The 25,043-nt window shown below is 46.6% G+C and overlaps 1 protein-coding gene across 1 annotated transcript in view; it reads right to left on the bottom strand.

The window, feature by feature from the left end:
- Window positions 1-25,043, bottom strand: part of LOC120048985 (fibroblast growth factor 11-like) — a 166,980-nt gene that overhangs the window by 74,399 nt on the left and 67,538 nt on the right. The window contains exon 3 of the mRNA XM_038995248.1: window positions 15,194-15,297. Coding sequence (XP_038851176.1) covers window positions 15,194-15,297 — 104 coding nt within the window. The remainder of the gene's footprint in view (window positions 1-15,193; window positions 15,298-25,043) is intronic.

Raw genomic sequence — 25,043 nt, 5'->3', positions numbered from 1 at the left:
GAAATGGTATAGTACAGGACTGGTTCTCTGGTGACATGGTATAGTACAGGACTGGTTCTCTGGGGACAATTTTATAGTACAGGACGGGTCCTCTGCGGACATGGTATAGTACAGGGCTGGTTCCCTGGGGACGTGGTATAGTACAGTACTAGTTCCCTTGGGGCATGGTATAGCACAGGACTGGTTCCCTGGTTCAATGATATATTACAGAACTGGTTCACTGGTGACATTGTATAGTACAGGACTGGTTCCATGGTATAGTATAAGACTGGTTCCATGGTATAGTACAGGACTGGTTCCATGGTAGAGTGCAGGACTGGTTCAGTGGTATAGTACATGACTGGTTCAATGGTACCGTACAGGACTGATTCCCTGGTTCCATGGTAAAGTACAGGACTGGTTTCATGGTATAGTACAAGACTGGTTCCATGGTATAGTGCAGGACTGGTTCCATGATATAGTACATGCCTGGTTCAGTGGTATAGTACATGACTGGTTCACTGGTGTTGTACAGGACTGGTTCACTGGAGGCATGGTATAGTACAGGACTGGTGCCCTGGGGGCATGGTATAGCACAGGACTGGTTCATGGTATAGTAGAGGACTGGTTCCAAGGTATAGTACAGGACTGGTTTCATAGTATAGTTCAGGACTGGTTCCAAGGTATAGTACAGGACTGGATCCATGGTATAGTACAGGACTGATTCATGGTATAATACAGGACTGAATCAATGGTATAGTACGTGATTGGTTCATGGTTTAATACTGGACTTTTCCCCTGGGGGCATGGTATCGTACACTACTGGTTCCCTGGGGGCATGGTATAGTACAGGACTGGTTCCATGGTATAGCACAGGACTGGTTGTCTGATGGCATGGTATAGCATATGACTGGTTCCTTGGGGACATGGTATAGAAAAGGACTGGTTCCCTGGTGGCATGGGATAGTACAGGACTGGTTCCCTGGGACATGGTTATAATAAGCAACTGGTTCCTAGGGACAAGGTATAGTACAGGACTGGTTCTCTGGGAACATGGTATATTACAGGACTGGTCCTCTGGGGGCATGGTATAGTAAAGGACTGGATCCCTGGGGACATGGTACAGTACAATACTGGTTCCCTGGTGGAATGGTATAGCACAGAACTTGTTCCCTGGTTCCATGGTATAGTAAAGGTCTGGTTCCATGATATAGTACATGACTTGTTCCATGATATAGTACAGGAATGGATCACTGGGGGCATGGTATAGTACAGGACTGGTTCCCTGGGGGCATGGTATAGTACAGGACTGGTTCCATGGTATTGTACAGGACTGGTTCCAAGGTATAGTAAAGGACTAGTTCCCTGGGGACATGGTAAGTACAGGACTGGTTCCATGGGGACATGGTATAGTACAGGACTGGTGCCCTGGGGGCATGATATAGTTTGGCACTGGTTCCCTGGGGACATGGTATAGTACAGGACTGGTTCTCTGGTGACATGGTATAGTACAGGACTGGTCCTCTGGGGGCATGGTATAGCACAGGACTGTTTCCCTTAGTCCATTGGACAGTACAGGACTGGTTCCATGGTGGCATGGTACAGTACAGAACTGGTTCTCTGGGGACCTTTTATAGTACAGGACGGGTCCTCTGCGGACATGGTATAGTACAGGGCTGGTTCCCTGGGGACGTGGTATAGTACAGGACTTGTTACCTTGGGGCATGGTATAGCACAGGACTGGTTCCCTGGTTCCATGATATAGCACAGGCCTGATTCACTGGGGACATTGTATAGTACAGGACTGGTTCCATGGTATAGTACAAGACTGGTTCCATGGTATAGTACCGGACTGGTTCCCTGGTGGCATGGTATAGTACAGGACTGGTTCCCTGGTGGCATGTTATAGTACAGGACTGGTTCCATGGTATAGTACAGGACTGGTTCCATGATATAGTACATGACTGGTTCAGTGCTATAGTACATGACTGGTTCAATGGTACTGTACAGGACTGGTTCCATGGTATAGTACAGGATTGGTTCCATGGTAAAGTACACGACTGGTTCCATGGTATAGTACAGAACTGGTTCCATGGTATAGTGCAGGACTGGTTCAGTAGTATAGTACATGACTGGTTCACTGGTGTTGTACAGGACTGGTTCACTGGAGGCATGGTATAGTACAAGACTGGTTCCCTGGGGGCATGGTATAGCACAGGACTGGTTCATGGTATAGTACAGGACTGGTTCCATGGTATAGTATAGGACTGGTTCCAAGGTATAGTACAGGGCTGGTTCCATGGTATAGTACAGGACTGGTTCCAAGGTATAGTACAGGACTGAATCCATGGTATAGTACATGATTTGTTCATGGTGTAGTACAGGACTTTTCCCCTGGGGGCATGGTATCGTACAGGACTGGTTCCCTGGTGGCATGGTATAGTACATAACTGGTTTACTGGGGACATGGTACATTACAGGACTGGTTCATGGGATAGTACAGGATTGTTCCCCTAGTGGCATGGTATCGTACAGGATTGATTCTCTGGTGGCATGGTATAGTACATGACTGGTTCCCTGGTTGCATGGTATAGTACAGGACTGGTTCATGGTATAGTACAGGACTGGTTCCATGGTATAGTACAGGACTGGTTCCATGGTTGCATGGTATAGTACAGGACTTGTTCCATGGTGGCATGGTACAGGACTGGCTCCCTGGTTGCATTGTATAGTACAGGACTGGTTTCCTGGTATAGTACAGGACTAGTTCCATGGTATAGTACAGGACTGGTTCCCTGGGGACATGGTATAGTACACGACTGGTTCCATGGTATAGTACAGGACTGGTTTCATGGTGGCATGGTATAGTACAGGACTGGTTCCCTGGGGACATGGTATAGTACAGGAGAGGTTCCCAGGGGGCATGGTATAGTACAGGACTGGTTCCCTGGTTGCATGGTATAGTACAGGACTAGTTCCATGTTATAGTACAGGACTGGTTCCATGGTATAGTACAGGACTGGTTCCCTGGGGACATGGTACAGTACAGGACTGGTTCCCTGGTTGCATGGTATAGTACAGGACATGTTCCCTAGGGGCATGGAATAGTACAGGACTGGTTCAATGGTATAGTAGAGGACTGGTTCCCTGGTTGCATGGTATAGTACAGGACTGCCTCCCTGGTTGCATGGTATAGTACAGGATTGGTTCTCTGGTAGCATGGTATAGTACAGGACTGGTTCCCTGGGGGCATGGTATTGTACAGGACTGGTTCCATGGTTGCATGGTATAGTACTGGACTAGTTCCATGTTATAGTACAGGACTGATTCCATGGTATAGTACAGGACTGGTTCCATGGTGGCATGGTATAGTACAGGACTGGTTACATGGTTGCATGGTATAGTACAGGACTGGTTCCCTGGGGACATGGTACAGTACAGGACTGGTTCCCTGGTGGCATGGGATAGTACAGGACTGGTTCCCTGGGGACATGGTATACTACAGAACTGGTTCCCTAGGGACAAGGTATAGTACAGGACTGGTTCTCTGGGAACATGGTATATTACAGGACTGGTCCTCTGGGGGCATGGTATAGTAAAGGACTGGATCCCTGGGGACATGGTACAGTACAATACTGGTTCCCTGGTGGAATGGTATAGCACAGAACTTGTTCCTGGTTCCATGGTATAGTAAAGGTCTGTTCCATGATATAGTACATGACTTGTTCCATGATATAGTATCAGGAATGGATCACTGGGGCATGGTATAGTACAGGACTGGTTCCCTGGGGGCATGGTATAGTACAGGACTGGTTCCATGGTATTGTACAGGACTGGTTCCAAGGTATAGTAAAGGACTAGTTCCCTGGGGACATGGTAAGTACAGGACTGGTTCCATGGGGGCATGGTATAGTACAGGACTGGTGCCCTGGGGGCATGATATAGTATAAGACTGGTTCCCTGGGGACATGGTATAGTACAGGACTGGTTCTCTGGTGACATGGTATAGTACAGGACTGGTCCTCTGGGGGCATGGTATAGCACAGGACTGTTTCCCTTATTCCATTGGACAGTACAGGACTGGTTCCATGGTGGCATGGTACAGTACAGAACTGGTTCTCTGGGGACCTTTTATAGTACAGGACGGGTCCTCTGCGGACATGGTATAGTACAGGGCTGGTTCCCTGGGACGTGGTATAGTACAGGACTTGTTACTTGGGGCATGGTATAGCACAGACTGGTTCCTGGTTCCATGATATAGCACAGGCCTGATTCACTGGGGACATTGTATAGCCCAGGGAACCAGTCCTATACTATATCTGGCACCCAGGGCACCAGTCCTGTGCTATACCATTCCACAAGGGAACCAGTCCTGGACTATTCCATGCCCCTAGCGAACCAGTCCTGTACTATACCATGCCCCCATGGAACCAGTCCTGTACTCTAAAATTGTCCCCAGAGAACCAGTCCTGTACTTTTAAATGCCACCAGGGAACGAGTCCTGTACTATACCATGTCCCCAGGGAACCAGTCCTGTTCTATACCATGTCCCTATGGAACCAGTCCAGGACTATACCATTTCACCAGGGAACCAGTCCTGGTCTTACCATGTCCACAGGGAACCAGTCCTGTACTTCACCGTGGAACCAGTCCTGTACAATACCATGGAACCAGTCCTTTACTATACCATGCCCCCAGGGAACCAGTCCTGTACTGTACCATGCCTCCAATGAACCAGTCCTGTACTATATCATTGAACCAAACCTGTACTATACCATGCCCCCAGTGATCAATTCCTGTACTATGCCATGGAACCAGTCGTGTACTATATCATGGAACCAGACCTTTACTATACCATGGAACCAGGAAACCAGTCCTCTACTATACCATGGAACCAGTCCTGCACTATACCATGGAACCAGGGAACCAGTCCTGGACTATTCCATGCCCCCAGCGAACCAGTCCTGTACTATACCATGCCCCCATGGAACCAGTCCAGTACTTTACCATTTCACCAGTCCTGTACTGTACCATGGAACCAATCCTGTACTATACAATGGAACCAGTCCTGTACTGTACCATGGAACCAGTCCTGTACTACACCATGCCACCATGGAACCAGTCCTGTACTATACCATGGAACTTGTCCTGTACTATACCATTTCCCCAGGGAACCGTTCTTTTACTATACCATGCCCCCAGCGGACCAGTCCTGTACTATACCATGTCCTCAGGGAACCAGTCCTATACTATACCATGGAACCAGTTTTGTACCATACCTTGGAACCAGTCCTGTTCTATACCATGAATCCAGTCCTGTACTATACCATGAACCAGTCCTGTGCTATACAATGCCCCCAGGGAACCAGTCCTGTACTGTACCAGTGAACCAGTCATGTACTATATCATGGAACCAGTCCTGTACTATACCATGGAACCAGTCCTGTACTATACCATGGAAGCAGTCCTGTACTATACCAATGAACCAGTCCTGTACCATGGAACCAGTCCTGTACTATATCATGCCCCCAGGGAACCAGTCCGGTACTATACCATGGAACTTGTCCTGTACTATACAATGTCCCCAGTGAACCAGTCCTGTACTATAAAATGTCCCCAGGGAACCTGTCCTGTGCTATACCATGCCCCAAGGGAACCAGTCCTGTACTATAACTCGTCCCAAGGGATCCAGCCCTGTACTATACCATGTCCGCATAGAACCAGTCCTGTACTATACCATGCCACCAGGGAACCTGTCCTGTACTGTACCATGGAACCAGTGAACCAGTCCTGTGCTTTAGCATATCCCCAGGGAACCAGTCCTGTACTATACCATTTCCCCAAGGAACCGTTATTTTACTATACCATGCCCCCAGAGGACCAGTCCTGTACTATACCATGTCACCAGAAAACCAGTCATGTACTATACTTTGTCCCCAGGGAACCAGTCCTATACTATATCATTCCCCCAGGGAATCAGTCCTGTACTATACCATGCCACCAGGGAACCAGTCCTGTACTATACCATGCCATCAGACAACCAGTCCTGTGCTATACCATGGAACCTGTCCTGTACTGTACCATGCCTCCAATGAACCATTTCTGTACTATACCATGGAACCAGTCCTGTACTATACCATGGAACCAGTCATGTACTATACCATGGAACCAGGAAACCAGTCCTGTACTATACCATGGAACCAGTCCTGTACTCTACCATTGAACAAGTTAACCAGTCCTGTGCCATACCATGGAACCCGGGAACCAGTCCTGTGCTATACCATAACCCCAGGGAACCAGTCCTGTACTGTACCATGCCTCCAATGAACCATTCCTGTACTATACCATGGAACCAGTTGTGTACTATACCATGCCCCCGGTGATCCAGTCCTGTACTATACCATGGAACCAGTCCTGTACTATACCATGACCCCAGGGAACCAGTCCTGTACTGTACCATGCCTCCAATCAACCAGTCGTGTACTATACCATGGAACCAGTCCTGTACTATTCCATGCCCCCGGTGATCCAGTCCTGTACTATACCCTGGAACCAGTCCTGTACTATACCATGGAACCAGGAAACTAGTCCTGTACTATTCCATGGAACCAGTCCTGTACTATAACATGGAACCAGGAAACCAGTCCTGTACTATACCATGGAACCAGTCCTGTACTCTACCCTTGAACCAGGGAACCAGTCTTGTGCCATACCATGGAAACAGGGAACCAGTCCTGTGCTATACCATAACCCCAGGGAACCAATCCTGTACTGTACCATGCCTCCAATGAACCATGCCTGTACTATACCATGGATCCAGTCCTGTACTATACCATGGACCAGTCCTGTACTATTCCATGCCCCCAGTGATCCAGTCCTGTACTATACCATGGAACCAGTCCTGTACTATACCATGGAACCAGGAAACTAGTCCTCTACTATACCATGGAACCAGTCCTGTACTATACCATGGAACCAGGATACCAGTCCTGTACTATACCATGGAACCAGGAAACCAGTCCTGTACTATACCATGGAACCAGTCCTGTACTCTACCATTGAACCAGGGAACCAGTCCTGTACTATACCATTCCACCAGAGAACCAGTCCTGTACTTTTTAATGCAACCAGGGAACCAGTGCTGTACTATACCATGCCACCAGGGAACCAGTCCTGTACAATACCATGCCACCGGAGAACCAGTCCTGTACTATTTCATGCCACCAGGGATCCAGTCCTGTACTATACCATGCCACCAGAGAACCAGTCCTGTACTATACCATGCCCCCAGAGAACCAGTCCTGTACTGTACCATCCCACCAGAGAACCAGTCCTGTACTATTTTATGCATCCAGGGAACCAGTCCTGTACTATACCATGCCACCGGAGATCCAGTCCTATACTATTTCATGCCACCAGGGATCCAGTCCAGTCCTGTACTGTACCATGCCACCGGAAAACCAGTCCAGTACTGTTCAATGTCACCAGGGAACCAGTCCTGTACTATTTCATGCCACCAGGGATCCAGTGCTGTACTATACCATTCCACCAGAGAACGAGTCCTCTACCATGCCCCCAGAGAACCAATCCTTTTCTACACCATGCCACAAGAGAACGAGTCCTGTACTATACCATGCCACCCGGGCACCAGTCATGTACTATGCCATGTCACCAGGGAACCAGTCCTGTACTATTCCATGCCACCAGAGAACCAGTCCTGTACTGTATCATGCCACCAGAGAACCAGTCTTGTATTATACCATGCCACCAGAGAACCAGTCCTGTACTATACCATGCCACCAGGGAACCAGTCCTGTACTTTTTTATGCATCCAGGGAACCAGTCCTGTACTATACCATTCCACCAGGGAAATAGTCCTGTACTATACCATGCCACCAGGGAACCAGTCCTGTACTATACCATGCCACCAGGGAAACAGTCCTGTACTATACCATGCCACCAGGGAACCAGTTCTGTACTTTTTTATGCATCCAGGGAACCAGTCCTGTACTATACCATTCCACCAGAGAACCAGTCCTGTACTTTTTAATGCAACCAGGGAACCAGTGCTGTACTATACCATGCCACCAGGGAACCAGTCCTGTACAATACCATGCCACCGGAGAACCAGTCCTGTACCATTTCATGCCACCAGGGATCCAGTCCTGTACTATACCATGCCACCAGAGAACCAGTCCTGTTCTATACCATGCCCCCAGAGAACCAGTCCTGTACTGTACCATCCCACCAGAGAACCAGTCCTGTACTATTTTATGCATCCAGGGAACCAGTCCTGTACTGTACCATGCCACCAGGGAACCAGTCCTTTAATGTACCATCCCACCAGGGAACCAGTCCTGTACTATACCATGGAACCAGTCCTGTACTATACAATCCCACCAGGGAACCAGTCCTGTACTATTTTATGCATCCAGGGAACCAGTCCTGTACTATACAATCCCACCACGGAACCAGTCCTGTACTATTTTATGCATCCAGGGAACCAGTCCTGTACTGTACCATGCCACCAGGGAACCAGTCCTTTACTGTACCATCCCACCAGGGAACCAGTCCTGTACTATACCATGGAACCAGTCTTGTACTATACAATCCCACCAGGGAACCAGTCCTGTACTATTTTATGCATCCAGGGAACCAGTCCTGTACCATGCCACCAGGGAACCAGTCCTTTACTGTACCATCCCACCAGGGAACCAGTCCTTTACTGTACCATCCCACCAGGGAACCAGTCCTGTACTATACCATGGAACCAGTCCTGTACTATACAATCCCATCAGGGAACCAGTCCTGTACTATTTTATGCATCCAGGGAACCAGTCCTGTACCATCCCACCAGAGAACCAGTCCTGTACTATTTTATGCATCCAGGGAACCAGTCCTGTACTATTTTATGCATCCAGGGAACCAGTCCTGTACCATCCCACCAGAGAACCAGTCCTGTACTATTTTATGCATCCAGGGAACCAGTCCTGTACTGTACCATGCCACCAGGGAACCAGTCCTTTACTGTACCATCCCACCAGGGAACCAGTCCTGTACTATACCATGGAACCAGTCCTGTACTATACAATCCCACCAGGGAACCAGTCCTGTACTATTTTATGCATCCAGGGAACCAGTCCTGTACTATACAATCCCACCAGGGAACCAGTCCTGTACTATTTTATGCATCCAGGGAACCAGTCCTGTACTGTACCATGCCACCAGGGAACCAGTCCTTTACTGTACCATCCCACCAGGGAACCAGTCCTGTACTATACCATGGAACCAGTCCTGTACTATACAATCCCACCAGGGAACCAGTCCTGTACTATTTTATGCATCCAGGGAACCAGTCCTGTACTGTACCATGCCACCAGGGAACCAGTCCTTTACTGTACCATCCCACCAGGGAACCAGTCCTGTACTATACCATGGAACCAGTCTTGTACTATACAATCCCACCAGGGAACCAGTCCTGTACTATTTTATGCATCCAGGGAACCAGTCCTGTACCATGCCACCAGGGAACCAGTCCTTTACTGTACCATCCCACCAGGGAACCAGTCCTTTACTGTACCATCCCACCAGGGAACCAGTCCTGTACTATACCATGGAACCAGTCCTGTACTATACAATCCCACCAGGGAACCAGTCCTGTACTATTTTATGCATCCAGGGAACCAGTCCTGTACCATCCCACCAGAGAACCAGTCCTGTACTATTTTATGCATCCAGGGAACCAGTCCTGTACTATTTTATGCATCCAGGGAACCAGTCCTGTACCATCCCACCAGAGAACCAGTCCTGTACTATTTTATGCATCCAGGGAACCAGTCCTGTACTGTACCATGCCACCAGGGAACCAGTCCTTTACTGTACCATCCCACCAGGGAACCAGTCCTGTACTATACCATGGAACCAGTCCTGTACTATACAATCCCACCAGGGAACCAGTCCTGTACTATTTTATGCATCCAGGGAACCAGTCCTGTACTATACAATCCCACCAGGGAACCAGTCCTGTACTATTTTATGCATCCAGGGAACCAGTCCTGTACTGTACCATGCCACCAGGGAACCAGTCCTTTACTGTACCATCCCACCAGGGAACCAGTCCTGTACTATACCATGGAACCAGTCCTGTACTATACAATCCCACCAGGGAACCAGTCCTGTACTATTTTATGCATCCAGGGAACCAGTCCTGTACCATGCCACCAGGGAACCAGTCCTGTACTATTTTATGCATCCAGGGAACCAGTCCTGTACCATGCCACCAGGGAACCAGTCCTGTACCATGCGACCAGGGAACCAGTCCTGTACTATTTTATTCATCCAGGGAACCAGTCCTGTACCATGCCACCAGGGAACCAGTCCTGTACCATGCCGCCAGAGAACGAGTCCTCTGCCATGCGACCAGGGAACCAGTCCTGTACTATACCATCCCACCAGGGAACCAGTCCTGTACTTTACCATGCCACCAGTCACACACACAGGGAGGCAGGCAGGCAGACACATGCACGTCTAACTGGTGTGACACGGCGAGCTAGTCAGCTGTGTGCACTAGTGGTGTTTCAATCGGTGACGTCACTCTCTCTTTAAATACCTTTAAATAGTTGTTTCCTTTGCTCTGCAAACAATGCTTTGAGGGCGACTGTTGTCGATGTGTGCGGAGGGTCTCTGGGTCAAGCCCAGGTTGGTGCGAGGAGAAGGATGGAAGCAATACTGTTACACACACAAACTTTAAGGCTAAATAGACAAGGATTCAATCTTTCAAATGTTTCCATGTCAAGTCTTTCAAGACACCACTTTAGTTTCTTGATATGGACCTCTCTCTCGCTCTCTCTCTCTCTCTCGCTCTCTCTAGTTGAGTGATCCTGAAATACCAGCAGTAGGTCTGAAGTGGGATGATTTAACTTCTCCTTGATCTGCTGAGAGAGACTTTCTGCTCAGAAAGGTCTCTTCTTTCAATTATATCCTTGTTTACATCCTCAGATCCTGACTTGCCTTCCTGCAGAGAGAGTGTGTGCTCTAGCTAAAGGAGACAAGAGTGGAGGAGAGGAAAGGTGTGTGCGTGGCCTCGGAGGAGAACATAATGAGAGTGTGTTGGGGCTCTGTCTGCCATAGGGACACATTAATGATTCATGCTGAGAGACTACTGGACCAGTTGTGTGTGTGTGTGCGCGCGTGTGTGTGTGTTATTGACTGTTCTTAAATTAACCCCACGACTGTACATCAATTGTTTAAAACCACACACGCAATCCAATGCTCTGTACTCAGCCTACTACCTTCTATATTCCTTGCCAAAGTTATGGCTATCAACGCCATCCTAACTCACTTTACACTTGTACACCTTTCTGATGTAAGACATTTTACAGATGCCGTATCTTAATTTGACACAGTTTCACACAGCAGCAAAATAATCCTGCAGCAACAGGAAATGTGAATTATTATGTGGATTAAAATGAATGGATATTTTTTGTAGGGGTTGATACATTTTTCATTAGGGCAAATCAAGTCTGAAATGTTGAAGTGGAAATTACAAACTTTAGAAGCCTTTTTAAACTTAATAGTTTGCAAATTCCTGCAACAACATGTTCATCAAATTAAGATATGGCACTGTACACTAATCCTCGCCAACAGGCTAGTGGAGCTTTGATGGCTTTTTGAGACTAATATTGCTGTATGCATCACGTGCAATGATGTCCGAGGGGGAAAAACTGTGTTCATTTTTTGCAGTAACTTCTTTGTTGTTGTAATATCACAAATGGATGTGGCAGTTTCACCATTAAGGATTCCATCTTTAAGCTTGGAATGGTATTTACACTGAGTGTACCTAACATTAGGAACACCTTCGTAATATTGAGTTGCACTCCCTTTTGCCCTCAGAACCACATGAATTTGTCAGGTCATGGACTCTACAAGTTGTTGTCGGATGCTGGCCCATGTTGACAGCAATGCTTCCCACAGTTATGTGAAGTTGGATGGATGTCCTTTGGGTGGTGGACCATTCTTGATACACACGGGAAACTGTGGACCATGAAAAACCCAGCAGCATTGCAGTTCTTGACACTCTCAAACCGGTGCGCCTGGCACCTACTACCACACCTCGTTCAAAGGCACTTCAATCTTTTGTCTTTCCCATTCACCCTCTGAATGGCACACACATACTGTACATAATCCATGTCTCAATTGTCTAAAGGCTTAAAAATCCTTCTGTATCCGGTCTCCTCCCCATCATCTACACTGATTGAAGTGGATATAACAAGAGACATCAATAAGGGATCATAGCTTTCACCTGGATTCATGGACAGAGCAGGTGTTCCTTATGTTTTGTACACTCGGTGTATATTGGCCTTATGAAGAATAGTTAAAGTTCTAAAGTGTCACTGCATGATATCATATCGTTACCATGACAACCTGGTGACAGTTTGGGAATTTAGCCAGGACCCCCGGATTAACACCCCTACTCTTACGATAAGTGCCATGGGATTTTTAGTAACCATAGAGAGTCAGGACACACAATTAACAGCCCATCCGAAAGACAGTACCCTACACAGGGCAATGTCCCCTATCACTGCCCTGGGGCATTGGGATATTATTTATTTTTGTGTGTTAAAGCGCTATAGTCCCTACCACCTTCCCTTGTTCTGATGCTTTCAGTCCTCTGAGTCACTTGGAGGTGTGTGTGTGTGTGTGTGTGTGTGTGTGTGTGTGTGTGTGTGTGTGTGTGTGTGTGTGTGTGTGTGTGTGTGTGTGTGTGTGTGTGTGTGTGTGTGTGTGTGTGTGTGTGTGTGTGTGTGTGTGTGTGTGTGTGTGTGGTGTGAGAAACTGCCACAGCAGCAGCTAGTGTTCAGGTAATTTGAGGTGAGCCTTCCTTCACACTGTGGAAAAAGACCGAAAAAAACAGCTCCCTCTCTTTTCCTCTCTTCAAAGGGATTTTCTCTCTCTCTCTCTTTTGTGGTCCTTTCCCCTGTGAAAATAGGTCACCTTTCTTCTGTCTGGAGAATGCCTGGGTAGTATATCCTCTACAGCTGTGTGTGTGTGGGGGGGTGAAGGTGTGTATCAAAGTGTGTGTGTAGATTGATCCGCCGGAAAGGCAAGGTGTTTAAAAACTTCACACCAATCCTCTCTATACCCCAGCTCCTGCAGTAGCAGTAGACAGGCAGTAGACAGGCAGTAGACAGGCAGTAGACAGGCAGTAGACAGGCAGTAGGCAGGCAGTATGCCGACTTTGAAGGGAACGCACAGATCTACTTCAAATAGAAACGTGCACTCTTTATTTACTTCACAGCAGACTAGATGGGAGCATCTCTCTCTTTTTACCTTCCCTCTCCACTCTCCCAGATCAAGGTGAAATACCCCTCTTAAGGAGCTGTGGACCAGTACACTGTTGATCGGCCCAAATGGCACCCTATTTTCTATATAGTACCTTATAGGCCCTGGTAAAAAGTGCATTCGATAGGGAATAGGGTGCCATTTAGGACGCAGACAGCACCGTGCATTAGACTGTCAGATTTGTAGGGACACTGAAAACTCTATCAATGACTGTTAAACAGTTCCATAGAGATAATAAATATTCTATCATCAGGTACTGCATCCTCTCTGTGGGTCTGACAGTACTTTTTACTGAACCCTTATTTTACCAGGTAAGTTGACTGAGAACACATTCTGATTTACATCAACAACCTGGGGAATCGTTACAGGGGAGACAGTTGTACACACTGCTATAACAACAGTACAGGTGATAATGTGTAGACTGTTATTGAGGTACACCAGTTGCCTTGATGACAGCTTTGCACACTCTTGGCATTCTCTCAACCAGCTTCATGAGGAATGTGTTTCCAACAGTCTTGAAGGAGTTCCCACATGCTGAGCACTTGTTGGCTGCTTTTCCTTCACTCTGCGGTCCAACTGATCCCAAACCATCTCAATTTAGGCGAGGTCGGGTGATTGTGGAGGCCAGGTCATCTGATGCAGCACTCCATCACTCTCCTTCTTGGTCAAATAGCCCTTACACAGCCTGGTGGTGTGTTTTGGGTCATTGTCCTATTGAAAAATGAAGGATAGTCCCACTAAGCACAAACCAGATGGGATGGCGTATCGCTACAGAATGCTGTGGTAGCCATGCTGGTTAAAAGTGTGCCTTGAATTCTAAATAAATTACTGACATTGTCACCAGCACAGCACCATCACACCACCTCCTCCATGCTTCACGGTGGGAACCACACATGCAGAGATCCGATACTCTGCGTCTCACAAAGACACGGCGGTTACAACCAAAAATCTCACATTTGGACTCATCAGACCAACGGACAGATTTTCACTGATCTAATGTCCATTCCTCGTTTCTTGGCCCAAGCAAGTCTCTTCTTGTTATTGGTGTCCTTTAATAGGGGTTTCTTTGCAGCAATTCGACCATGAAGGCCTGATTCACACTGTCTCTTCTGAACAGTTGATGAGCAGATGTGTCTGTTACTTGCTGGTAACTCTAATGAACTTATTCTCTGCAGCAGATGTGACTCTGTGTTTTCCTTTCCTGTGGCGGTCCTCATGAAAGCCAGTTTCATCATAGCACTTGATGGTTTTGCGACTGCACTTGAAGAAACTTTCAAAGTTCTTGAAATTTTCCGTAATAACTGACCTTCACTTCTTAAAGTAATGATGGACTGTTGTTTCTCTTTGCTTTTTTGAGCTGTTCTTGCCATAATATGGACTTAGCCCTATTTGGTAAAAGACTATCTTCTGTATACCACCCCTACCTTGTCACAACACAACTGATTGGCTCAAACGCATTAAGAAGGAAATAAATTCCTAAATTAACAAGGCACACCTGTTAATTGAAATGCATTTCAGGTAACTACCTCATGAAGCTGGTTGAGAGAATGCCAAGAGTGCGCAAAGCTGTCATCAATGCAAAGGGTGGCTACTTTGAAGAATCTCAAATATAAAATCTATTTTGATTTCTTTAACACTTTTTTGGTTACTACATGATTCCATATGTGTTATTTCATAGTTGTGATGTCTCTTCACTATTATTCTACAATGTAGAAAATAGTAAAAAATAAAGAAAAACACTTGAATGAGTAGGTGTGTCCCTATGCTGCTATAACTTCATAAGAGGTTGCCGTACCGAGGTGTAGAGATGTTATAACTATAGTTGAAGTGGTATCTATAGCATTATAACGTTAATAATAATTGGTTGCCCTACCGAAGTGTAGAGGTATCCATCGCTGTTCATCCCAATGTAGAGCCCTGTCTTAGTGCTCTGGATGGCTACTATCCTCAGGCCCACAGGAATCAAGTTGAACTGCACTGCAAAACAGACACAAGGACAAGAAATAGAGGGATTGGGGAGAGGGAGAGAGAGAGTTAGAGAAATCTGCCCTTGTTTCTTACTAAAACATTCTCAGTGTTTGAAAAAGACAATTGGAGCCTCCTCTCATTTCATTCCTCCCTCCATCCGTCAGAGAGAAGGAAGAGAGGAAGAGACCGCCTGGGGCGATCACGCTTTTAGAGACGCTTCCTTCCGCCGCTTCCTTCAGCGTGCCCTTCTGCCACGAATAACTAAATCCCCCCCCGATTTAATTGATTTAAAGGGCGGCAGGTAGCCTAGTGGTAGAGCATTGGACCAGTAACCAAAAGGTAGCTGGTTTGAATACCTGAGCTGACAAAATGAAAAATCTATTGTGCCCTAATTTGCTTCAGGCCCGCCCTACTACTATGGTTGACCCTGTAAAACAACACATTTCATTGCATTTATCCGGTGTAACATATTTTTTTCTGTTTGAGAGAGAGGGAGAGAGATAGGCGGAGATAGAAAGAAGGGAGGAAGAGAGAGGAGAGAGGAGACAGAGGAGAGAGAAGGAGAGGGAAAGAGGGAGAGGAGAATGAGAATGAGAGGGAGAGAGAACAGAAAGCTTTACGCCTCTGGAATACATTACTGAGTGACACCTCTTAAAAATGTGCAGAATGAATCTTTAACAACACTGTAAACACCACATTAATTTAGTTTTCTGTCTTTTTTAATGCAGTTGAGTGCATCTCCTCTATTTTGAACCTTTTTAATGTGCATCGTTTTCCATAAAGACACCACACCTGGGTCGATGTAAAAAAGCATTCTGTGTGTGTGTCTGTGCGTTGTCAGAGAGCCTTGACCGTAAGCCCTCTGTGTTGCTAAGTAACATGTTAACTTGAGTGATATTGACAAAACGCCCCTCGGGCTACACAACACTGCGGGAGCCATGCAGATTTTAAACGGACGCCTGAAAGCATTGCGGCGACCGCTGCCGTGACAACCAAAGCCCTCAATGACTGCCCTTGAAGGTCCTAAAAGGTCCCAAAAAAACAGCCAGGAATAGTAGCTTTGAATAGGCCATTTAATAGTCAGTTTAAAAATGGAAGAACAACAGCAACCACAAGTATCAGCCAACAACTGCTTTCGTCTAATAGGGTTTTCTTCCTGAAAGAAAGAGAGTGATGATGGGATGGGTGATGAAAGAGTGCAGGCTGCCCTGGTCCTCTGTATCTCTCCCCCCCCCTTCTCTCTAGGCCCTGCTTTTATTTGCTCTATCGATCCCTGAATCTCAACCAGGCCGTTTCGCAAATGAACATGGTGTCACTAAAGACCACGGGGAAGGTGACACATAGAAGAGCACACACAGTCCCTCTCTCTGTCTCTCTCACACAACCACACATACACATATAGAATATATAGTACCCCCTACTCCACATGGAGTCTATGACCCTCTGCAACCCTGGACACTGCTACAGACAGACACTCTCTCTCGCTCTCTCTTCCTTTCTCTCATTTTGACCATTCGCTCACCTGTATCTCAATTTCACTCTCCCCTTCCCTCTCTCCAATCTCCTCTCTTTAACCATTTCTCCCACCATTTGTTTGCTCACTTCCTCCTCTCTCTCTCTCTCTCTCTCTCTGTGTATATATATATCTACAGTGCCTTCAGAAATTATTCAGACCCCTCCACATTTTGTTGTTACAAAGTTCGATAAAAATTGATTTTTGTCAACTATCAACTAAAATTATCTAATGTCAAATTGGATAAAGAATTCTAACATTTGTAAAAAAAAAAGTTAAAAATAAAACACTAAAATACACTACATGACCAAAAGTATGTGGACACCTGCTCGTCGAAAATCTAATTCCAAAATCATGGGCTTAACATGGAGTTGGTCCCCCCTTTGCTGCTATAACAGCCTCCACTCTTCTGGGAAGGCATTCCACTAGATGTTGGAACATTGCTGCAGGGACATGCTTCCATACAGCCTCAAAAGCATTAGTGAGGTCGGCACTGATGTTGGGCGATTAGGCCTGGCTCGCAGACTGTGTTCCAATTCATCACAAAGGTGTTCGTTGGGATTGAGGTCAGGGCTATGTGCAGGCCAGTCAAGTTTTTCCCATCGATCTTGACAAACCATTTCTGCATGGACCTCGCTTTGTGCCTAGGGGCATTGTCATGCTGAAACAGGAAAGGGCCTTCCCCAAGCTGTTGCCACAAAGTTGGAAGCCCAAAATCGTCTAGAATTTCATTGTATGCTGTAGCGTTAAGATTTCCGTTCACTAGAACTAAGGAGCCTAGCCCGAAACATGAAAAACAGCCCCAGACCATTATTCCTCTTCCACCAAACTTTACAGTTGGCACTGTGCATTGGGGCAGGTAGCGTTCTCCTGGCATCCACCAAACCCAGATTCATCCGTCGGAATGTCATAGTGAAGCATGATTCATCACTCTAGAGAACACATTTCCACTTCTCCAGAGTCCAATAGCTGCAAGCTTTACACCACTCCAGCCGACGCTTGGCATTGCGCATGGTGATCTTAGGCTTGTGTGCGGCTGCTCGGCCATGGAAACCCATTTCATGAAGCTCCCAACAAACAGTTTGGAACATGGTAGGGAATGCTGCAATCGAGGACGGACGATTTTTATGCGCTTCAGCACTTTGCGGGCCTGTTCTGTGAGCTTGTGTGGCCTACCACTTCGCGGCTGAGTCGTTGTTGCTCCTAGATGTTTCCACTTCACAATAACAGCACTTACTGTTGACTGTGGCAGCTCTAGCAGGGCAGAAATTTGACAAACTGACTTGTTGGAAAGGTGGCATCCTATGACGGTGCCAAGTTGAAAGTCACTGAGCCCTTCACTAAAGCCATTCTACTACCGATGTTTGTCTATGGAGATTGCATGGCTGTGTACTTGATTTTATACACCTGTCAGCAACGAGTGTGGCTGAAATAGCCAAATCCACTCATTTGAAGGGGTGTTCACATACTTTTGTATATATTGTGTATCTTGATTTGATAAGTATTCAACCCCCTTAATCAATAGATGTTAGAATCATCTTTGGCGGTGATCTGGGTAAGTCTCTAAGAGCTTTGCACACCTGGATTGTCAAGTTGGTTGTTGATCATTGTTAAACAAACATTTTCAAGTTTTGCCATAGTTTTTCAAGCTGATTTAAGTCGAAACTGTAACTAGGCCGCTCAGAAACATTCAATGTCGTCTTGGTAAGCAACTCCAGTGTATATTGGCCTTTTCTTTTAGGTTATAGTCCTGCTGAAATGTGAATTTATATCTCAGTGTTTGTTGGTAAGCAGACTGAACCAGGTTTTCCTCTAGGATTTTGCCTGTGCTTAGCTATACCATTTATTTTTTTATCCTAAACAACTCCCTGAAACTTGCAGATGACAAGCATACCTGTAACATGATGCAGCCACCACAATGCTTGAAAATATGAAGAGTGGTACTCAGTGATGTGTTTTTTTGGATTTGCCCCAAACATAACGCTCTCATAAAGTTCATTTATTTGCCAAATGTTGGCAGTTGTACTTTAGTGCCTTATTACACTAATGTAAAACTGAGTTAGGAAGGACGAATGTATTTCTGTAGTGACTGGGTGTATTGACACACCATTCAAAGAGTAATTAATAACTTCACCATGCTCAAAAGGATATTCAATGTCTGCAATAGGTGTCACGACTCCCAGCTCCCCTTCCTGTTCGGGTGGCGCTCGGCGGTCGTCGTCGCCAGCCTATTAGCTGCCACTGATCCTCCCCCCCCCCCCCCCCCCCCCTTGTCTGTTTATTAGTTGCACCTGTGTTCAGTTAGGTTTATTGGTTGGGCTTTATTTACCAGCCGGCCCGCCTACTGGTTGTGCGGGATTATTTTCGGTATACGTTAGTACTCGACTGTAAGTCACGGTTGTTCGTGTATGGTGTGTTTTGCTGAACTGTTTAGTTCCCCCTGTTTGGGGCATTTGTTTGAGTTGGCGTCATTTTCACCGGTGTGGTGTAATAAATATATCGCTACCCTGAACTCGCTGCTTGCTGCACCTGACTTCTTCCTCCACTACACCCCGGACGTTACAATAGGTGCACTTCTTTGTGAGGCACTGGAAAACCTCCCTGGTCTTTGTGGTTGAGTCTGTATTTCAAATGCACTGCTCAACTGAGAGACCTTATAGATAATTGTATGTGTGCGGTACAGAGATGAGGTAGTCATTCAAAAATCATGTTAAACACTATTATTGCATACAGAGTGAGTCCATGCAACTTGCCATAACAAAGTGGTTGAATACTTATCGACTCAAGACATTTCAGCTTTTCATTTTTAACTAATTTCTGAAAACATAATTCCACTTTCAGATTCTGGGCTATTGTGTGTAGGACGGTGACCCCCCAAAAATATCGCAATTTAATCCATTTTAAATTCAGGCTGTAACACAACACCATGTGGAAAAAGTCAAGGGGTGTGAATACTTTCTGAAGGCACTGTATCTACTATGTCTTCCACTTTCCTATTAATCTCTCCCTCCCACCTCTCTCATAACTCTCATTCTCTACGAGAGTGAGAGTTAGTCCTCCTTTCTCTCTCCATGAAAGGTGTCTCTCTTTCTAATCATATGGATTACGGCAGATAATAGGTCAGCCTGCCGTTTCTCTCTTTCGCTTCCTCCTCTCTTTCTTTCTTCTTTCTCTCCTCTTTCTTTCTCAAGACACCCGGCGTGGCGCTGGGGAGACTGCTAGATTAATTAAAGTTGTTCGAGTAAGAGACAGAGGGAGGGAGAGAAAGAGAGAGATGGAGATGGGTGGGGGGAGATGGGGAGATAGGCGGCTTTGCCGAATCAATCCCAGCAAGTCGATACACAATAAATAAACGAGGAGAAAAACAACCAGGAAGGCACGGAGGAGAGGGAGGAAGGGGTGATGGATGGAAGGCACGGAGGAGAGGGAGGAAGGGGTGATGGATGGAAGGCACGGAGGAGAGGGAGGAAGGGGTGATGGATGGAAGGCACGGGGGAGAGGGAGGAAGGGGTGATGGATGGAAGGCACGGAGGAGAGGGAGGAAGGGGTGATGGATGGAAGGCACGGAGGAGAGGGAGGAAGGGGTGATGGATGGAAGGCACGGAGGAGAGGGAGGAAGGGGTGATGGATGGAAGGCATCAAGGAGAGGGAGGAAGGGGTGATGGATGGAAGGCACGGAGGAGAGGGAGGAAGGGGTGATGGATGGAAGGCACGGAGGAGAGGGAGGAAGGGGTGATGGATGGAAGGCATCAAGGAGAGGGAGGATGGGGAGATGGATGTAAGGCATGGAGGAGAGGGAGGAAGGGGTGATGGATGGAAGGCATCAAGGAGAGGGAGGAAGGGGTGATGGATGGAAGGCACGGAGGAGAGGGAGGAAGGGGTGATGGATGGAAGGCACGGAGGAGAGGGAGGAAGGGGTGATGGATGGAAGGCATCAAGGAGAGGGAGGAAGGGGTGATGGATGGAAGGCATGAAGGAGAGGGAGGAAGGGGTGATGGATGGAAGGCATCAAGGAGAGGGAGGATGGGGAGATGGATGTAAGGCATGGAGGAGAGGGCATCAGTGGTCTTGCTGAAGATGTTGTGCTGTATTGAGCCGAGAACGGGAGGATTAGCTGTCTGTGTCATGGAGAGAGTTCAACACATGGACAGGAAGTCGATGGACAGGAAGTAGAAGGACTACAAGTAGAAGAAATACAGGACATATTGCTCATTCTCAACTTCCTGTTTGGGGTGACGGGTGAGAGAGACCTAATACTCGTACTTGCATCCTAAATAGTAGGCCGTTTGAGTATGTGAAAAAATGTAGTTTAATAGTACGTGACATTTTGAAGATTGAGTATACTTTAAAAGCCTGGATGTCATACTCATTTCGGCTTTGACAACAGCTGACCAGTTAGATATGGGGACGTACTAGCGAAATCAATGAATAGCGGGAAACAGAGCATTCTCAATATGTGAAAATAAAATGAGTTATAGTATGTGAATTTTCTTAAATCAAGTATGGTTTAAATGCCAGGATGTTATAGTCATTTAGGCTGTTCATCTAGTAGAATCCGATTCACACTTTCCCACAGTGCATTGGAAGAGGTGGGCTGCGAATGATAGTGCCGGGTTCTCTTCAAGTAGCCAAACAAAAAAACGAGGTTACTTAATTGGGAAGATGCTGTATAGCGAAGCTTCTGCGGTGGTGTTCAAATGTAGGCTTTTCATTGAAAAGTGCTTATTTTGAAAAGTGTTCCTTCGTCAGAGCTTTTAAACTAAATACTAAACCATCTTTTGATTTCTGAATGTGTCGGCACCGGGGATTCGGGATGTGGCTGCATTATTGATGACGTGTTAATCAGGCCTTTTGATTTGAACACATGGATTGTTTTGGTTTTGTAGGCCAGGCTACATATATCATTACATGTATGGATCAAGCCTTTAGCAGTCATTCTGATCTCGTTTCCAATGATCAGTGCTTTAGTTTATTATATTGCTGTCCAGTGGTTCTGAATTTGATGTCCATGTTTTTTGTGCAATAGCCTTAGTTTTGCTGTATACTAGGCAATTTGATTTAATTTATATATGTTACAGCACTAATAAATATGTTGAAATGGAACCAAATTATATGTTTCTGTCTTCAGTCCTTTTTAAATAGGATAGATGGGCGATATGGGCAACGCTAAGGGTCTAATAGTCTGCCTATAACCAGCCTGAGTAGGATTATAACTCCATTCCTATTCTATTCAGAGTTTAGAGAAATTAATCAAATTGGAAAGGATCTATTATCAGGTGCATGTCTGTTGAATTTGGAAAAATCCAACTGAACTAGGCCCCGCCCCACCTACCCAGCCAGTCAGGATTTAAAATGTTTACTAAACGGTATGTGCTAAATAGTAGGCAGTTTAAGTATGTAGTACGCTAGTATGGGTATTCGGACACAGCCAGTCACTACATTGTTATGGGCTTGGGTGTTAGACATGTTATTGAAGTATAGTGTCATACTTTTCTGATGTTCAAAGCCTGAGTACACCCCTATCTGGCTGTCACTCATCTCTCATCGCCATGGCAATGCTACTGTGAGGGATTAGAGTTGCCTGGATGGCTGGTGACAAGCTTCTGCTCCCTCCACCATCACTCACCAATCAGATCAGAGACAGATCAACAGGAAGAGGATAGGGGTCACGAGAGGTCAAATACTATAAAGACCACAAGCCATCTACCCATACCTCTCTTTTTAGAATATACACTGCTCAAAAAAATAAAGGGAACACTTAAACAACACAATGTAACTCCAAGTCAATCACACTTCTGTGAAATCAAACTGTCCACTTAGGAAGCAACACTGATTGACAATAAATTTCACATGCTGTTGTGCAAATGGAATAGACAAAAGGTGGAAATTATAGGCAATTAGCAAGACACCCCCAATAAAGGAGTGGTTCTGCAGGTGGTGACCACAGACCACTTCTCAGTTCCTATGCTTCCTGGCTGATGTTTTGGTCACTTTTGAATGCTGGCGGTGCTTTCACTCTAGTGGTAGCATGAGACGGAGTCTACAACCCACACAAGTGGCTCAGGTAGTGCAGCTCATCCAGGATGGCACATCAATGCGAGCTGTGGCAAGAAGGTTTGCTGTGTCTGTCAGCGTAGTGTCCAGAGCATGGAGGCGCTACCAGGAGACAGGCCAGTACATCAGGAGACGTGGAGGAGGCCGTAGGAGGGCAACAACCCAGCAGCAGGACCGCTACCTCCGCCTTTGTGCAAGGAGGAGCACTGCCAGAGCCCTGCAAAATGACCTCCAGCATGACCTCCTCTCTCTCATCCTCTCTTAGTTCAATTTCAATTTAAGGGCTTTATTGGCATGGGAAACATATGTTAACATTGCCAAAGCAAGTGAAGTAGATAATAAACAAAGGTGAAATAAACAATAAAAATTAACAGTAAACATTACACTCACAAAGTTCCAAAAGAATAAAGACATTTCAAATGTCACTATCTCTCTCTCGCTCACTCTGTGTGTGTGTGTGTGTGTGTGTGTGTGTGTGTGTGCGTGTTATTGAGATGCTGAAACTGAAAAGACGATGTCAGCCTAGACCAATCCCGAAGCTGAGAGAGATGAATAAATGTTTTTCGCGGCAGGAATTGGAGGGGATAAATGTTCAGAGAATCTTTATGGATTTCTGATGGGATTTCCATTCCTCCCACTCCCCCTGTCCCTCCGGATGGATGGAGACCTCCAAAGCAGGCCAAATCCATTGACACCACCCTTTCAAACCCAATATCTCACTTTCATGTCTTCCTCTGCAACTCTCTGGTTCTGTTTTTCTCTGTCTCAGCCACCCTCTTGTAAACTTATCTCGCAGCCTCTCACCCTCCCTTCCTCTCTCTTTCTCACTCTCTCTCTCTCTCACCCTCCCTGTCTTTTTCTATCTCATCATTTCATTTTCCAGTCTGTTTCTTCTTCCTGCCTTTTTCTGTAGGACGGGAGAGTCCCTCCTCTCTTGGTACAGTACTCATGCATCCTCCCTCACTCCTCTCTCCCCCTGTCTCCCCTCCATGTCCGTCAAGTGGGAGGTCTGGCTCTCTTACACACACATTCATGTCACCGTGACAATCCACTGGTCAGTCCAGCTGAACAGAGAAGAGGTGTCCAAACTCTGGATCCTCCCTCTCTCCCTCCCTCCATCCCTCCCTCCTCCCCTTTTCCCATTACATAACCATCTGAAAGAGAGAGAGAGGAGGGGGGGGTAGAGAAAAAGCCAGTCTCTTGTACCTCCCACCAGAGGGGGGAGACACAGTGATTGAATGGCCATCAGTGGCTCGCCAGCTGCTTCTTTGGCAGCGCAGTCCCTCCTCTCTCTCTATCCTCTTTCCCTCATCTCTCATCCCTCCCCTCTCTCCCTATTCTCTGTCTTCCCCTCTGTTCCTCTGCTCGCTTCCCTCCCTCCCTCCCTTGCTTCACCCTTTCTCTTTCCCTCCCTTCATCCCTTCAGAGGTCCAGACCTCTAAAGTCATAGAGGAAGAAAATAAGCGTTTTTCCCCGAGATGGGAGCAGAGGGGTTGAATCAAGACATAGGTGATGGGGGTGGATGTATACTCTGTTCCCGTGGCCTGACCCGTCGTGGCTGTAAGGGGGCCTTGGGGGAAAGTTCCCATGGCTGAAGCCGGGGGCTGGATCAATGTGCCCAGGGCTGGGTCTATGTTCCCAGGGCTGGGGGCTGGGTCTATGTGCTGGGGGCTAGGTCTATGTGCCCAGGACTGGGGCATTGTGTCTGGGGTCTGTCAGGGGGCTGGGGGTGGAATTTCCAAGGGCAGGGGCTGAAGGCTGAGGGGGCCGCAGGGGTCGATCTGACAGGACGGCGTTAGTAAAATTAGCAATTAACTGGCAGGGCGGTGCAGCCGCAGTGTGTAATACCCCTGGCCAGGGACCAAACACCCAGGGGTCTCCGCCAACAACAGCATCTCTACTTAATTGTCAGAGCGAGGGAGGGAGCGATGCATCCCATCCCAGTGTCCTTTGACAACTTCCAACGGTCAAATGTACTTTGAGGGAGTTTCTCTGTCTATGTTTTTGTTTGTTTGTGTGTGTGTGTTCGTTGAACATAATTTTACGTCGAGATCTGTCTGTGTATTTGTTTGTTTCTTTATTAAATTTTTATTTAACCTTTATTTAAACGGAGTCACATTGAGATGAAGAATCTCTTTACACAGAGAGCCCTGTACACATGACAATAAAAACATAGACAACATACAGT

Source organism: Salvelinus namaycush, chromosome 6 (genome assembly GCF_016432855.1).
Source record: "Salvelinus namaycush isolate Seneca chromosome 6, SaNama_1.0, whole genome shotgun sequence".
Lineage (NCBI taxonomy): Eukaryota > Metazoa > Chordata > Actinopteri > Salmoniformes > Salmonidae > Salvelinus > Salvelinus namaycush.
Note: the sequence above shows the minus strand (reverse complement) of the source record. Positions and strands in the feature narration are given on the sequence as shown.